Genomic DNA, 17,675 nt, shown 5'->3' on the forward strand with positions numbered 1-17,675 from the left:
CATTGGAGGTTATGCTGAACTTCACTTTCTACCCCCGATATCTCGAAATCTGTCCATTATTACACTTTGTGCACATGGATACTTTTGATCAGGAGCTTGAACAGAATAAGATATATCAATTTCAGAAAATTTCACCAAGGGCCACTTCCCATAAGAAACGTGCGGGGTCCTTTCCGCTTGATGCAGAAAAGCTGATAAATCGTGATATTACTGTTTGGGTCAAAGAATGCCACACAAGCATGCACATCTGTGCGAGTAAGAATCGCAGAGATGAGTTCGCCTTATTAATAAATCTTTGACTTGTGCCTTAAGTGACGGAGTCATGAAATTCGTTATTTAATGCATTAGTTTGGCCTTTAGGGTCATTTCGACCGAGAAAAAAATACATATCATTGGTAAAGATCACAGATGTACGGCATTGTTAGACCCAAACAGCAATATTGCTATTTACTAGCATTCCTGCATCAAGCGGGAGTTTGACCTTTAGATGACCTCTGTCATGGCTTTTTAACTGATTGTAGAATTTCATGCTTTTTCAGTATTCGAGGTTTAAAGTAGGGGTTGCCATTTGAAAAAGGAAATTTGACCCACAAGTAACTTTAAAAATAAAGGTTAATGCCTAAATGAAGGTTGGGTCAGTCGCTTGATACCCAACAACTTTTATTTACAACAATTTTTCATTGGCTTGCAATTTTTTGAGTTATTCAGCTGTATAAGTTAAAATGGTAGGATTTAATGAGCATCACAATGATCAAGTTTCAGATATAAATTTACAGCAGAACGTTGTGGCGAGGTTATCGTGAAAAATGGTTTGGGTCTGGGTGAAATGTCGGTCAGTGTCGGTAGTAGGAATCTGTGTCCAGAACTATCCTTGTATTACTACTTATTTCTTTTACTAGATTCTACATTCTCCACGATAAATATCACTCAGAGTAACGCGGATTCACGAGCCATCTGCTCTAAGAATCCCGCGAAAGTTACAGTACATAATTAATTATAGAAGATCACGCATTACTGGATTTGACTCGAGACTACAAATCTGCCTTAACTGTCCGTTACGGCGACAACCGGGATATTGTTTTTCTCAGTGCGCTTCAAAGTTGCGATAAAAATTAAATCATAATTCGATTAACAAATTTTATAGGAACAAGACAAAGTTGATGAGCAGTGATTATTATGACTAGCTTATAAGTACAATTTAGAAGTATAAGAAGGCTAGACGCATTTATCACATATGGTTTCTTACTAGACTAAACTAAGATAGTTGACGCCATACCGTCCAAATTTTCACAGGCTTGGTTTATTTCTGTACATGTAAGTAAAATTTCACCCGAATTTTGTAAGAACTTCATTTCATCATTGGGTTCTCGTTAAATTCGAACCGCCACCTTTCTATTCTATTTTTATGTTTTATTGAACCTTTAAGATTAATTTCATTTATGTGTTTGTAAATAAATGGTTCTGAGGAGCGCTCTGCTCATAAGACCGAATCGTCAACAATTAACCCTTAGTCTGACCTTTCACACCGAGAAACGTTTTGCCATTATCAGTTATTTCTTCATTGCGTATTCTTACAAATTTAATGGAACTACCATTATTAGATTGATCAATAAACTAAAATTTTTGCAATACACTTACATACATGAATTTTCCATCCAGTATCAGGTTAAACAACCAATTAGGAATAAGTAATGAAAATTTTGCTACTCATATCGATTTAGTTACAATTGTGCGCGCATGTGCAACTTGGCAGTTTTAGACCAGGGTCGATAATTTTTAAAACCAAAAAAAATAATAGTAGGATGAAACCCATTGGAAAAGGAAGAGAATATACCAAAAATGAAAGGAAAAATAAATTACGAGCGATCTGTGGTCGGGAAGTGTTAGGGGGTGAATTTTTAAGGGTAAAAAACGGTTTATCTCGATTTCCGACAAAACTACAAGTCCTATGGAAAAAAGTTGAATGGCAAAGTTGCAGGTAATAAAAAGATCTACAACTTTTGTATCAACACTTTTTTCACATAACTTCAAAATTTACGTGAAAAATTCAAACAACCAAGTTTTTGGTTTTTTATTTTTATCTTTTATAAAAAAATTTTTTCTCACGAAATTTGGTGAAAACTTACTTTTTTATGTCCCAACCACACTGTGATTTTTTTGATTTAAAATACCTATTTTTTCACCTTATTTTGACTTTGTTAAGAAATATGAGTACACACATGTGTATCATATACGTCTGTAACAGCGAGCGGTGTCCTTCTGAGAGCCTAAATATATATATATATTTATACGGTGCGCGTGAAAGGTGTGATCACGTGTGTGATCAAGCGTGAAGCTCGGTCGTCGACAACGAGAGAGAAAAGAAAGATTAGTACGATTATCTCTCTGCTAAGCAGATATAACAGGCACAAAACCAAAATTGTTCTTCTATTGATAAATAAAGTTCATACTATAATTAAAAGACAGTCAATATAGATTTATTCATACCCTGAAAATATCAACAGACTTAATATCGAAAAAGCACCCTAATTTTCAATCGAAAATTTTCACGTCAAAATATCTGCTTTTTCGAAAAAGTCGGTGGGCTTTTTGTTCGTTTAAATCTACTACTCTAAAACTTTCTGATGATGTAAAAAAAAAATATACCCTACTATGGTAAATGTTCTCAGAAAATGCAAAGAAACGAAAAACACTCGAATCCGAATTTTTTTTTTTAATCATTATTATGTACAATTTTGAGCTATTTATTAAAATTTACTCTTCAATTACTCGAAAAACGTAAGATTCCATGTTACATTGATAAACAAAAAAATTGCAAATCGAAATATACTACTATAATTAACAACCAAATAAGTTAATAAAGTTAATATGTAATAAGACATCTACAATATTTTGAGACAATTGTAGAATCTTCTTTAAATTATATGCGTAGATGCCTATTTATTGTTATTTTAAGATAACTTATATACCTGAGTGACCTACGGAAATTTTGTTTTGGAGGACATCAGATTTTTTCTCATGGCGAGAGTATTAATGGATGAAAAATTTCCCTGTTCATCTGATCTCGGCGTCGTTCGGATGATTCCGCTGGACGGTAGCGCCCATGTTAGTTTACATATTTACACAAATCTACTTATCAGTGTAAAGGAATGTGATCAGTTGTGTTATTCATTTAAAAACACTATTTATTAAGAAAAAAAATTTATTATTTAAAAATAAATAACTTTTTTTTGTTTTTCAAAACTTATCTTATTGTTATAAATAATTAAAACGCATTACGATTTTTACAAAAAAAAAGACTTCAGAAACTGTGATGCGCATGCGCAGAAGCCGTGAGATTTTCGATAAAATCCTCTTTAAATCCTATCTTTAATATTTGGAACAACTATTTTCGCATGTTTTTTGCAGTCTTTATGTTTCATGGATTTGTAATTTTTTTGTTTTTCAATGTAACATGGAATCTTACGTTTTTCGAGTAATTAAAGTGTAAATTCTAATAAATAGCTCAAAATTGTACATAATGATTAAAAAAAAAAAAAATTCGGATTCGAGTGTTTTTCGTTTCTTTGCATTTTCTGAGAACATTTACCATAGTAGGGTATATTTTTTTTTTTACATCATCAGAAAGTAGAGATTTGAACGAACAAAAAGCCCACCGACTTTTTCGAAAAAGCAGATATTTTGACATGAGAATTTTCGATTGAAAATTAGGGTGCTTTTTCGATATTAAGTCAAAATAAGGTGAAAAAATAGATATTTTAAATCAAAAAAATCACAGTGTGGTTGGAACATAAAAAGGTAAGTTTTCGCCAAATTTAGTGAAAAAAAAAAATTTTTTTGTAAAAGATAAAAATAAAAAACCAAGAACTTGGTTATTTCAATTTTTCAAATAAATTTTTAGGTTACGTGAAAAAGTGCAGACACAAAAGTTGTAGATCTTTTTATTACCTGCAACTTTGCCATTCAACTTTTTTCCATAGGACTTGTAGTTTTGTCGGAAATCGAGATAAACCGTTTCTTACCCTCAAAGACTCACCCCCTACCATTTCCCGACCTCAGATCGCCCGTAATATATTTTTTCTATTATTTTTGGTATATTCTCTTCCTTTTCAAATGGGTTTCATCCTACTATTATTTTTTTTCACTTTTTACCATTTTCAAAGGCTTCAGCCCTGGTCTATTTGTCGAAATAGCATAAAGATTATATTCCGTATTGAACTGACCATAATATAAAATGAAAATTATTTGTACCACATTCGTAATGTATTGCATAAATTTTGCTTCACCTGGATGCTTGCAAATTGAATGATACCTTATGGCGGATTCAAACCTTAGAAACTGATATGCATGTATACGTCATGTGTGAAACTCTATTATTACCCCGCAATACCTTATCGGCTATTAATACAGCATAAACTAGCTGACACGGTTGAGTAAAGAGTACTATTCACTTTCAGTATATAATAGTTCGTACATATTCGCACGTAGTAAAATTGTGATCAGGTTAGGCGGCGACAAATGCCGAAGTTGTGTAGGGTAATTAATACTCAACTGACGCACGCCGCGTTACGGACATTTGGCGGCGATTCGATATCGTGTATCTTTATTTTGAAGTCTATTATCACAAAGAAACTGTGACCTGAAATTGTTTTAATAATACATAACCTTCTTTTGAGATTGTGTCAAATACATTTAATAATATTCGTAGCAAATTTTCATGAAGACTTTGATCTACAGTGCCTTTTCAACTTTGCGATTCTTACTGGATTCATCATAACTGATCATGATGACATTTATTTGCCATCACCAACAAAGAACTGAAAACTTCATCCAGATTTGATTTATGTCTGTTGTTATCATATCGATTTGATCTACTCCTCGTAATTTATTTTATGAACAAAAGTGAATGTTACAAAAAATGGTGAAACACGGAAAATCAGCGTATTCTTATCATCTAAATGAAGAAAGTTTTCTTTTTCCTTTGATTCCAATCTCGAACTTCGGCTCATAAAAAAGTTGTATCAAAACTTCTCACCGTTGATTAAAATGTTTTTCAGTTGTCTTGCTGGTCTCGGCCTGGTAGAAAATAGTGCTACAAATGTTGTGGCGGCAATGCTGGTCTCACCATTGATGGTTCGTTATATTCAGGAAAAATATCAATAAAATTATACATTCATGTCTAATGCAACTTTATATTTCTTCAGATAAACAAATTTCTACATCAGATCATCCTTTTTTTCAAGCATTTTCAAATAATTCTCTCATAATTGGCTATTCCTAACCCATATGCAGACCAAGTGAACACTTCAGTTTTTAACCGATTTTACTGACTTTCTGAAGAGGTCTCTTTTTTATTTCATGTGTGATTATACATGAGTGCTTCAAAAGTGTGTGAACAGATAATTTAAAAAGGTCAGAATAGTATCCTAAGTGACCTACAGAATCTCTTCAATATGTTTCTTTACTTATCGTTAGTCTTGCAGAACCCGTGTAATATGGGATTACATATGAATTCGAAAATACCTCTGTGGATACTCATTAAAATAATAACTCATTAAAAACGGTGTTCCACGGTTAGGCTCCTACCGAGATGTCACAATAATGTTTTTGTCCTTCCATTTACTCTCAGGGTCCCGTGATGTCCTTAACTTTCGGGACAATAATAGCCGACAGACACTTGCAGAGCATTGGCTTGAAAAGCTTAATGGTCGGTATATTCGTGTCCATAGTATACGGTTTTATATTTGGTCTTGTTCTGGGAACAACCGAGATGCCATGGGGGTATGGCGACTGGCCAACCGACGAGATGAAAAGCAGGTAAATTTTTACGATTGAACGAATTTATCTAAAGTAAAGTTTAATCCCAATTATGTGAGTTGTACCGTCCAAACAGATGAAATACTAGTTACATTATTACTGCTTGACCGTGGTACAGTCTATTTGAATTGAAAAAACTTTTAACATCCACTATCTGAGCCGATATTTCTCTTAGTCCTCTATGCCACATCAGCATTACTTTTAACTCTTGGTTGTCACACAATCTAAGAATTACGTAATTGTCACAGAATGTTTATTGGACTCCAGTGTGGAAATGTATGAATTGTTGCGAAAAATGCCAATGTTTTATTACGAAAATTCTTCTTTATATACATGGACACATTTTCTGACAAGTTGCATAGCACTTGAAATGGAATTTCAATTTAAACTTCTCAAAATAAATGGTTGAAAACATGTTTGAAATTTTTTTGACTTCTTTGTGACGGGATAAATGACTGATCAGGATTAGCGGCTATCAATGGCTGCATCCATACCTAGCCGCGATGCTATTACGGCATATTTTGGGTTCGTAACCCATCGCCAGGTTATACGGTAAGAAACTGACTAGTTACAGTTTACCATATGCCGTGTGCAACTGGTAGCGAGAGAGCACCGCTAAAATAATTGCGGCTTTTTGATACCGACACCTTTGAAGAATTACTAGTAATCGGATCTTCTCTCAATTCTTGATGTAGTATTAATGAGAACGCAGGACAATATGAGCTAAAGGTCCAGTTTAAGTTTATTCTAGGACGGACCTCGATTAAGGAGTAACACCGATGTAAAGACAAAAGAAAAATGGTTTGATGAAAAGGTAATAAGTTGACCATATTTAAGGAAGCTATTAGGCGTATATTTAAGTGCAATACAAAAAATGATGATGAACAAATATTAAAAAATGGCAATAATGGTGCCGTTCTCGCGAATCACGTCATCCATGCAGGATTACACTGATTTAATTTGCTGTTAGGGGGCATCCATTAATCACGTGAGACTCACGATGGGGGGGAAGGGGTACTTGAAAATATCACGATTGATCACATGGGGAGAGGGAGGGGTCTCGGGCAATATCACGTGTATTTTTTGGTGCATTTTTTCTAAAAACCCCGAGTATATTTAGAGATTTTTATTGGTTTGATCACATTGTTAATCCATGCAGGCAAGTAGTCGATCGGCGAGAAAAATCACGTGATAACGGGCAAGGGTGGGGAAGATTCACCAAAACCTGATGTGTGATCACAGAGGAGGAGGCGGGGGGGGGGGGGGAGGGGGGTCTAAAATTGAATATAAAGGCATCACGTGATTAATGGATGCCCCCTTAGATGCAGTTGAAAGGAAAAGTGGTATCAACGATCGAGGGACATCCTTTAATGATTATGCTTGCCGGACAATCTCGTTGCAACTCCAGTAAGGTTCCTCGACAGAAGATGGGCTTCTCTGAGAGGAGAAAGTTTCTGGACCTAAAGATATTGGTTTTCCAAACCACATGTCTTTAAAAAGTAGACACCGGGGCTAGATTGGCCGCAAAAGAAATACCAAGACTCCCTGTGCATGGTTACCTCCAATTTTTCTCAGACTACGTAAAACTAGAAAAAATAGGGCGAAACAATTTTATTTTAATTTATTTAAGACTGTGTAAACGCATCATCAGCTCTCGGTCATTTTTTATATAAGCCGTATATGTCTTGCTTTCTTATTGAAATTTGGAAATTGCACTCAACTCATTTTGTTGATGTAGACTATAGCGATCGTGTTGTCTACGTGTGTGAATTTTGTGCAAAACATTCTAGTGCATGCAGTACCGATATTGACTTCACATGAAAACTGCTTTAACAAACTTCATTAACGGTTGCACCGTTCAGCGCGGCAATATACTTCCCATCCAAACAGTGCAGAATCTCAAAAAATTTCTATGATATAACTTTCATGCTAAATAAACCGCATAGTTAAAAAGATATCACTCATCTACAAATTCAGATCCAGGATCATTAGTTTGGAAATTTGGATTCTCTTGAAATAGCTACCATTAAAATTTTTAAGGGGTGATAGTTTTATTCTTTAAAATTCTTTAGTGTGTAAGGTGCCATACTCTATTGCTGAGCAGCCTACGATCAACATTCTAATGAGGTTACCCAACAGTCTGATTCTGCAGTTCTCTTTTTTAGAAAATTTAGCTACTACCTGACAGTTTATTTGCCTATCTACCTAGACGTATCTGAGTCATGACTGTCTATCATAAACCCTACTAATTTTATGATTTGCGGGTTAAAATTAACATTTATTCAATTTGAGTACAAAGTAAGATGACTCTATCAAGCTTCGCGGTTGGATTATGTTTTTCAAGCAATTCCTCCGAATTTGTCCTGACATCAATATGTCATGAAAGAAAGTAACAGATTCCAAGTCCCCAGATTTAAAAAAATGTGCCAGTGTAAGTTAAAGGACGGTCCTCAAACGGGCCATGGAAATTAAAAACACGAATCTTTCAAATCAGTTGTGCCTATAGAACATTTAGGCGTAACTCAACGTAAATCCATTTTCAAATCTTTCATCTTAAAATGTGGACGAAGCAGGAATGAGTTAAACATCTTGAGGTTGAGAATAAATTTCCAGCCCCATTTGGCTTGTCAACTGAATATGAGGGTAGAAATTGATCTTCGCATAGTTTACACCTTGTTGCCACTTTTCTTGTAGCGAAGTCATCTGTTAGGTTTTTAATGGCTACTCATTCTGTCAAAAAGAGAAAAGGCTTCTTTGGGGGAACTCTTCGAGATGGTGTATACATCAAAGAGATCTTTTACTCTTTGGCTATTAAGAATACTAAGGTGTCAGAGGTAATATCCTCGAGCTTATCTAAAAAACAACATAAGCTCTCTACGATTCTTACTTCCAACATAGAGCTTGACGAATATTCTGGTTCTGCCCCCCACCCCTCCAGCATAAGTCCTGAACCTGTAATAATCTTCCTGAGAATCCTAACTTTTGGTATTTGAGTCATACCGTTTTCTCCAGAGGCCACTAGAGTTTAAAGTTGTCACCAATCGTGGCTTTGTTGGTGCGTAATACGACGATTCTTTAATGCCTGCATTATATTCAAACTGGTTCCTGCTGGTGAGGTTCCTGGAAAATCTCGCAACATTTTGCGCAGTCTTGAGTCTCTCATTGTCAGTGAAATCCTCCCGAAATAGAGGAGTAGCAACATTGTTGCTCTCGGTGAACCTTCTCACTATAGGATTCAGTGGTGTGGTTACGGCTGATCGCCTTGTCAAGGCCACGTCGTAATGTAAATCACTGACGATTATTTTTGCGTGGCTAAAAGAAGTGGAGATTGTTGAAGTTTTTCTATTTCAGATGTTGCATCCTTATTCTCAAAGAGCTACGTTGAAGCTGTTCTAATTTTACCTATTGCGACTCCTCATTGGTTTTTGCAAACTGCGGTAGAATAGTCTTTTTTGATAATGAATAAATCCACTGCGGACTTTATTTCTGGATTCATCGTTTGGGCCTAAAGACAAACAAATAGTTTTCTGGAGCTAGATAATTTTTAGTAAACTTCAGTCGATACTTCTTTGCTTTCCTATACCTTCAGAAATCATGTTCTTTCAACGTTCAATTAACACTTCTTGTTGTATAGGGCCTATTGGGTCTTTCCTCGATAAGACTTCACCTAGTAAAGTTGAAATACCTAGCTCGAGGTAGGATATCTCTGCCGATACATTTGTTTAATAGTGCACTTGTTATTGTAGCATCCTTTGCATCGCTTATCCGCATCCTCGTCTGTGTTGCTCGTTAATATTGACAAACTAAAATAGGTATCACTGTAAAACGCGTAAAAATTTTACATAACTTACAACATGGTATTTTTCCTCATCCTGAGACAGGGTTGGTTAATCTGGTGAGAATTCGAAGCTTAATACTATTCACGAAGATGATCACTTATTCTCGAGACTCTGTCGATAATAAAGGATCCGTAATAATCGCTGGACTACTGTAACGTCCCATTTTTGCGTCAACCGCAGCTGTCTGGAACGGATGACGTCCTTTTTTTTGAGCGGAAATATTTGTCTCGTTTGGATGTAGAAACATCTCTACGTTCAATCGTATTACTTATATTGCTCCAGGTTGCGAAGATGGGAGGACAAATTGGTCATGGGGTGTCTCAGACTGAAGATAGAGATTAGACGTATACCGCTTCCAATAAAGTGTAACCGTGTCTCTTTCTATGAACTAAGGCGTTCTTCGGGTTATACGCCCGTAACCCGAAATGACGCGTGCACGCACGCGCGCGTCTGTGTGTTTATGTGCGAATGGGTATATATGTGTGGATGATGTGCAATTCTCTCGAGAAACTCCTGCGAGGTCGCACTGATCGAGACCAACGCTCGGTTCGGGTTTGCAGATCAACGCGTGGGAGGGACGTGATCGGTCGATACCAACTCTTATCAATGTGCAAGCTTGTGGTGGCGGAGAGTCGCTCTCGTGGTTTGATCAGTGAACGCTTTATACAAATTCCCAGGTATCGCGAGTGTCGTCGCACTGAAAGCCCTAAGCACCTGAATACAATTTGTTAAGCCGAGTGACCGAACCCGACCAACCATTATCACCCACCATGCAATTATGACAATGTGATAGCCGGCCGTTATCTAGGTCTTTTTTGGGTACGGTTGGCATCAAACCTCCAAAGATCACTAAAACAGTTGCTCTGACGATGCGTAATGAATGGATAAGGCCTACACTAGAGTTCTTCAAAAAAAAAAAAAAAATTTTGGATTTTTCTTACCGCTACCCGATAAAATGCCTGTTTGGGACCTGAAAAATAATCTCTCAAAATTTGAGCCACGTAGCTTATGCGTAAGCACTAGCGCAATTGATTGTTCGTTTTTTTTCACTTTTTCCTAAAAATCTCCCAAAATATAACATATATGACAAAAAGTTTTGGGACATCTTTTATGTGAAATTCAATTTACCGTTAAAAAAGTCTCTTGTGATTTTTTCATATATTGCGTATTTATCAAAATATTTACAAAATGCACAATTACAACTTCAAATATTGACTTTTCTTTTCCGAAACAATTTTTTTTTGTCAATTCAGAGTCAATCAACAAGAGGGATTCGATATGAAATTCTTTTTTTTATTGAGAGTTGAAAATTAATATATGAGATCTGAAGATTAAAAAAAAAAAATTGTTTTGGAAGAGAGAAGTCAACATTTGAAGTCATAATTTTGCATTTTGTAAATATCTCGATAAATACGCAATATATGAAAAAATTACAAGAGACTTTTTTCACGGTGGATTGAATTTCATAGGAAAGATCTTCTTAGACTTTTTGTCAAATATGTTATATTTTGGGAGATTTTTAAAAAAAAGTGAAAAAAAAACGAAAAATCAATTGCGCCAGTTCTTACGCATAAGCTACGTGGCTCAAATTTTAAGAGGTTATTTTTAGGTCCCAAACAGGCATTTTATCGGGTAGCTTTAAGAAGAAACCAAATTTTTTTTTTAAACACTAGTCTACACCTTGGTGTCGTATATGTATAAGTGGAGACAAGTCGTCTGTGCACTTTAATAGTGCATACCCATGAGTACTCTTGTAGTTATATAAAAATATAACACAAAGTTAGTTTTATATTTAACATCGTGACTGTAGCGGAGCATTACGAAAATGAACGAAAAATATAAGTGCGAAAACACATAAGTAATGAAAGTAATCATGAACAAATTGTAAACGGATGGTTGTATAAATCAAAAACGAATAAATGTAGCTTGATATCGGCGGCAACTACCGATGTAATAAAGTGAAATAGATAAAAACAAGTGTAAGTCATATGTGCTAATAAAACGATAGGTAGTTATTAGATTTGTTAATTGACATTTGCGAGAGAAGCACTAAGAAATAATGAGAATCTCTATTGAGAATAAAGGCATGGAGTAATGAAATCAAATGTTCGATAGAAGAATTATAATGTTAGAACAAATCAGCTGAGAAGCCTCACCTGATTGTTTGGATCGGCGGATTAGCACGAATGCCCAACCGAAACTTCGGCATCGGCTACCTTCGGCCGCATCTTTAGCTTCGGCTAAAGATCAGCCGAGGGTTTGGCCAAAGCTGAAATTTTTTGTCAGCCGTCGAAAACAGACGAACTTGTAAAACGCGCGCGAATTGCGTGCCAAGTTAGGTACTGTTATCTTATTTCGTTTCAATAGAAAAATAAATATATAAATCTTACTGATTATTTCTTCTATTACTACTATCATGCATAATACCAAATAATTCCCACACGATTTACATCGATATTATTATGGTGTTTATCCAATATTACAGAATTTCTTACTAAAGTCAAACCTTTAGCTTCAGCTTCGGTTTCGGCCGAAGGTTACGGCTAGGGCCGAACAATCGGCTTCGGTTTCGGCCAAAATCTTCGGCTGGATAGTAATTAGCACCTGCAAAGAAAATTGCGGAATGAGAGTTTTCTACTGTCGGGCCCGCGCCTGTTTATATGCCGATATGGCGTATTCCTCTCTTTGTCAGCATGCTAAATTTAGCTCCAGGTGTGCTATAGTTATCGTCGAAACTTCTTTTGTATTCCCGGCTTTCTCACGCTTCTTTATTCTAATCCTACTTGGTATTTCGGCCCACGTGCTTATTTAAATAGTTTTCATTCGTTATCGTGTACTTGGTATCTAATGTATCGGTGCTGCAGTAGGCTAAGCCATACGCTGGTCTTGACTAGAGGATTGCTATTATCACAAGAGCTGGATGACGACTGGAAGGAATATGTTGATATCATTCTAGTTGTCGACGGTTTGTTGATTAATTTGAGAGAGTAAGGATATCATAATGCTTGATATGTTTCGGGTGCTACACCTTGATGAAGAATCTGAACTTAATTTCTGCGGTCACAACCTCCCTTGTCTCGGCCTGTCAACCAAGTACTATCTTATACGCGAACGACACTCGTCATTACCTCTGCTATAAGATCGGCTGTGATAGCCAGGTGGGGTACGGTGATGCGAAGGTCGCTTTACAGATCCCGTAGATCACCACAAGTACTGCTTGTCCGTACAAAAAGCGATTTATGATCTATCGTTTTTACTTCACGCATTTATCGTTGGCGGAAGGCAACAATGCTAAATGTTCTTTTCTGACCTTCATGTTTTCCGTAAATAGAAAAATCTTTTTCGCTTGTGATGACAACTTTTACTCGCACTCGAACTCAACATACAAACACGGCCATCTACTTACAACAATTCTGCAAGAAAGAGGAAATTCGTGACACCGTAATCACGTTCCTGTGAACAGGACTGCACAGAAAAGCTTACCAGTGATGTGGCATTGAGTGATTTTTAATAACGACTGGTTGCAGCTGGTCGCTGCTACTGGACGCATGCAATTGGTCATCTATTTTCGCAGACGCAATTTGATTGGGCCCGAGACCAACTGTTGGTAACCCAGTGAGATAAATAAAAATCAGCTATCAGGAAGTAGTGCGGCTCGAGTAGTATATGGCGTTAGAAGTTTTCTCAATTTAAATAGATTGTGACAGGACCAATCAAGAAAAAAGTTACTACCATTTAATCTGGAGGATGGGACGACGTCAATTACCTTCATTAACTATGATACCCGTTATGAACTTTTTCACGGTTCAGAGGCAACTACAGATCTCTGTGGATGGGTGTACTATGGGCGTTACCATCAGGTACTGGGGTTGCTGTAGCTCTTCTCCAAGGCAGCAACGGACCTTTGATCGGTGTTGCCATTTCTGCCTCCTTGTTACCGCCGGTTGTCAATTGCGTAAGTTTTCCTACGCCTTATGTTTCTTATCAACCGTTTGGTAGACTTAATATTCCAACATCGTGGCGTGTCAAACGTTGTTATAACTGATTATGATCTGTATATGGTGTCCCGTAACAGTAGCATAGCAAAGGGGGGTCTACACGCAGATTCCTGGTAGCGACACTTACTGACATTCTCCCCAGACTCAAACCCTTTTCCGCTCCGCGCACCCCAGATGCAAACCCTCGAAAGTTACCCCCACTCTCGTCAGATAAAACGTGCTCTGCCGTACCGACTCGAGGTCAAAAACGTGCAACCTTACCGACAGTCGTATCGGTCGACGGTGAAAATCGCACTGCTTTGCCGGCAATTCTTATCGATCGAGGGTCAAAATCGTGCTGTTTTACCGACAATCTTACCGACCGAAGGTCAAAGTCTGTAGTGCTCGCCTGCCAACGGTAGAGGGCGCAGCGGGGGCGAGAACTTGTTTACCGTCCCGCATTCTTTTCCCACGATAGGACTGCTGATGTGTAACATTAACCACTCCAAATTCCTTTCCCAGGGTAGGACTGCTGATGTGTAACATCAACCACCTCACATTCCTTTCCCACGTTATCAACCACGTGACATTCCAAAATTAATAGTTCGAAGAATTGTTTTTTATCCACTGGGATATCGCTGATGTGTAACATCAACCACCCCCACATTCCTTTCCCACGTTATCAACCACGCGACATTCCAAAATTAATGGTTCTGAGAATTGTTTTTCACTTATTCGGATGTCGGTTTGATATCAACCACGTGACATTTTTTGGCTTGTAACTGCCGTGTGAACTCAACGATGAATTTTGAACGGGTTCAGTCGAGACCAGAATGCAAGGTCGACCGATAGCCGCGGTACATTCAGAGCCATGGATCTGCGGTGTTGGGTTACTATATATATATATATATATATATATATATATATATATATTATATATATACATATATTATAGAGTATATTATAGATACATATATATATATTATAGAGTCTTGGTGATCGGTCAATTAAGAAAACGTATTTTTAGTTAACGTTTCGACCCGGATATGGGCCCTCCTCAGAACGATTTATTTAAAAACTGTCAAAAATAACGAAAAGAATTTTATAATATAAATAATGGTACTAGAAGTAATCAGACATAAATATTGTAGATGTAATACTCTTAGAGCTATTAAATATTGTTGATAGTAAGAACCTTATGATTAATTGAGATAAGGATGTTTTTTAGTGTTATTTACCTTTTGAATTAAGTAAGTGGACTAAGATGTAGTCGAATTCACAATTACAATTGGTGGAAACAGTGTTCTTTTGAGTGACGGTAGACTATGTCAATCTTCAAGTTATTTTATATGTGGGAGTTGAAAGTTGGTAGTCATTAATTAAAAAGATTAAAGAACTATGTTTCTTCACAGTCAGTATGTCATTGTGTTAAGAGGTTATTGAAGAAGGTCGTTTTAGCAATGAAATTAATTCACAGGTGTCAATGAAGTGGAGGTAGGCTCTTTATGATTAAGTTCTACATGTCTAACGAAATATTGTTGGTTGAACCAATTGAGTCAACAGGTGAATAACGACTGATGGGAGAAAACAACGTAATCCAGAGTGAAGGTAAACCTATTATAAACAATTATACAGAAAAACAATAAATATTTTGTAAGAAAAGTTATGTAGAAAGGACTGTAAATGGGGACAAAATAATTTTTTGTATGTAGTTAAGGTTAAACAATATTTGTTGTGTGGGCGGAGATTAGAGGTTTGTAAATATTGCTTAAATGTTCAACATCTTGTCTAAGATTAACAGAATTGGTATGACCTACAATGTTGCACATTTCTAATAACAGTCTTCTATAATAATTGCGTTCTTCGCAAAGGATGTTTGTGTTGTTGTAATTAAAAGTGTGTTGTTTATCAATACTATGTTTCGTTAGAGCTGTATGCCGTTCTTCAATCTCATGTATGTTGCGTTGGTGTTCCCTAATTCTAGTGTTGAGATGTCGACCCGTTTGACCTATGTAGACTTGATTGCAGTCATTGCATGGAATTTTATACACGACATTAGATCGTTTGCCTATGGGGATCTTGTCTTTGCCTGTATCAAAAACTAGTTGTAGATCTTTTGAATTTTTTCCAACAAACTTTACATTATATTTGGCGAATAAACGATTAAGTGACTCAAAGAGGCCGGCTACATATGGAATGGGGATATATGTAGTAGCAGGTCTATTGCTATCTTCAGCGGGAGTAGAGTCAATATTATGGTCAAGTATGTTGTTGATGTAGGTACGTCTCTTATTAATTTGTTGTTGTAATAGGCCGTGAGGGTAATCATTCCATCTTAATACGTTGTATATGAGCGCCAGGTTTTTTTCTTGGAACTCTGTACTTGCTAATTTGATAGCTCTGTCAACAAGATTAAAGATGGTGCCTATTTTGAAGGACAAAGGATGGTGAGAGTTAAAATTCAGGTATCTTTGTGACCATGTTTTTTTGTGAAACCAATCTGTCTTGATATTATTATTGTTGTGTATCAACAATACGTCTAAGAAACTGATGGCATTATTTTCTTCTGTTTCGATAGTGAATTGTAATCTAGGATGGTATCCGTTAAAAATATTAAGAGTGTGATGTATTTTTTCATTTGGAACGGCAGTAAGAATATCATCCACCTATCGAAAGTAGAACGGTAAATTAAAACCTAGATCGTTAATGCAAGAAGTTTCCAGGTCTTCCATGACGAGGTCTGACAGGATTGGGGAAAGAGGAGATCCCATAGGCAAACCAAATTGTTGTGCATAAGTATCGTTATTAAATTTAAAAATTGCGGAGTCAAAACATATTTTTAAGGCTTTTTCAAGTTCACTAAGGGGAATTGGGATCTTGTTTTCCAAAGAAGCCCAACGGTTGATTATTGCGCGCAATGCGAGATCTGTAGGAACGTTGGTAAACATAACTTTTCTACAAAATATTTATTGTTTTTCTGTATAATTGTTTATAATAGGTTCACCTTCACTCTGGATTACGTTGTTTTCTCCCATCAGTCGTTATTCACCTGTTGACTCAATTGGTTCAACCAACAATATTTCGTTAGACATGTAGAACTTAATTATAAAGAGCCTACCTCCACTTCATTGACACCTGTGAATTAATTTCATTGCTAAAACGACCTTCTTCAATAACCTCTCAACACAATGACATACTGACTGTGAAGAAACATAGTTCTTTAATCTTTTTAATTAATGACTACCAACTTTCAACTCCCACATATAAAATAACTTGAAGATTGACATAGTCTACCGTCACTCAAAAGAACACTGTTTCCACCAATTGTAATTGTGAATTCGACTACATCTTAGTCCACTTACTTAATTCAAAAGGTAAATAACACTAAAAAACATCCTTATCTCAATTAATCATAAGGTTCTTACTATCAACAATATTTAATAGCTCTAAGAGTATTACATCTACAATATTTATGTCTGATTACTTCTAGTACCATTATTTATATTATAAAATTCTTTTCGTTATTTTTGACAGTTTTTAAATAAATCGTTCTGAGGAGGGCCCATATCCGGGTCGAAACGTTAACTAAAAATACGTTTTCTTAATTGACCGATCACCAAGACTCTATAATATATGTATATATATAATATATATATATATATATACATATATATATATATATATATATATATATATATATATATATATATATATATATATATATATATATATATATAGTAACCCAACACCGCAGATCCATGGCTCTGAATGTACCACGGCTATCGGTCGACCTTGCATTCTGGTCTTGACTGAACCCGTTCAAAATTCATCGTTGAGTTCACACGGCAGTTACAAGCCAAAAAATGTCACGTGGTTGATATCAAACCGACATCCGAATAAGTGAAAAACAATTCTCAGAACCATTAATTTTGGAATGTCGCGTGGTTGATAACGTGGGAAAGGAATGTGGGGGTGGTTGATGTTACACATCAGCGATATCCCAGTGGATAAAAAACAATTCTTCGAACTATTAATTTTGGAA

At 36.2% G+C, this 17,675-nt stretch overlaps 1 protein-coding gene across 1 annotated transcript in view; it reads left to right on the top strand.

Annotated features, from left to right (window-relative positions):
- LOC124298817 (uncharacterized) overlaps positions 1–17,675 on the top strand; it is a 61,982-nt gene that overhangs the window by 21,596 nt on the left and 22,711 nt on the right. Inside the window, exons 6-8 of the mRNA XM_046751341.1 lie at positions 5,058–5,133; positions 5,630–5,817; positions 13,467–13,611. Of these exons, the coding sequence (XP_046607297.1) occupies positions 5,058–5,133; positions 5,630–5,817; positions 13,467–13,611 (409 nt within the window). The remainder of the gene's footprint in view (positions 1–5,057; positions 5,134–5,629; positions 5,818–13,466; positions 13,612–17,675) is intronic.

The sequence above is a fragment of the Neodiprion virginianus genome, chromosome 2, assembly GCF_021901495.1.
Source record: "Neodiprion virginianus isolate iyNeoVirg1 chromosome 2, iyNeoVirg1.1, whole genome shotgun sequence".
Taxonomy (NCBI): domain Eukaryota; kingdom Metazoa; phylum Arthropoda; class Insecta; order Hymenoptera; family Diprionidae; genus Neodiprion; species Neodiprion virginianus.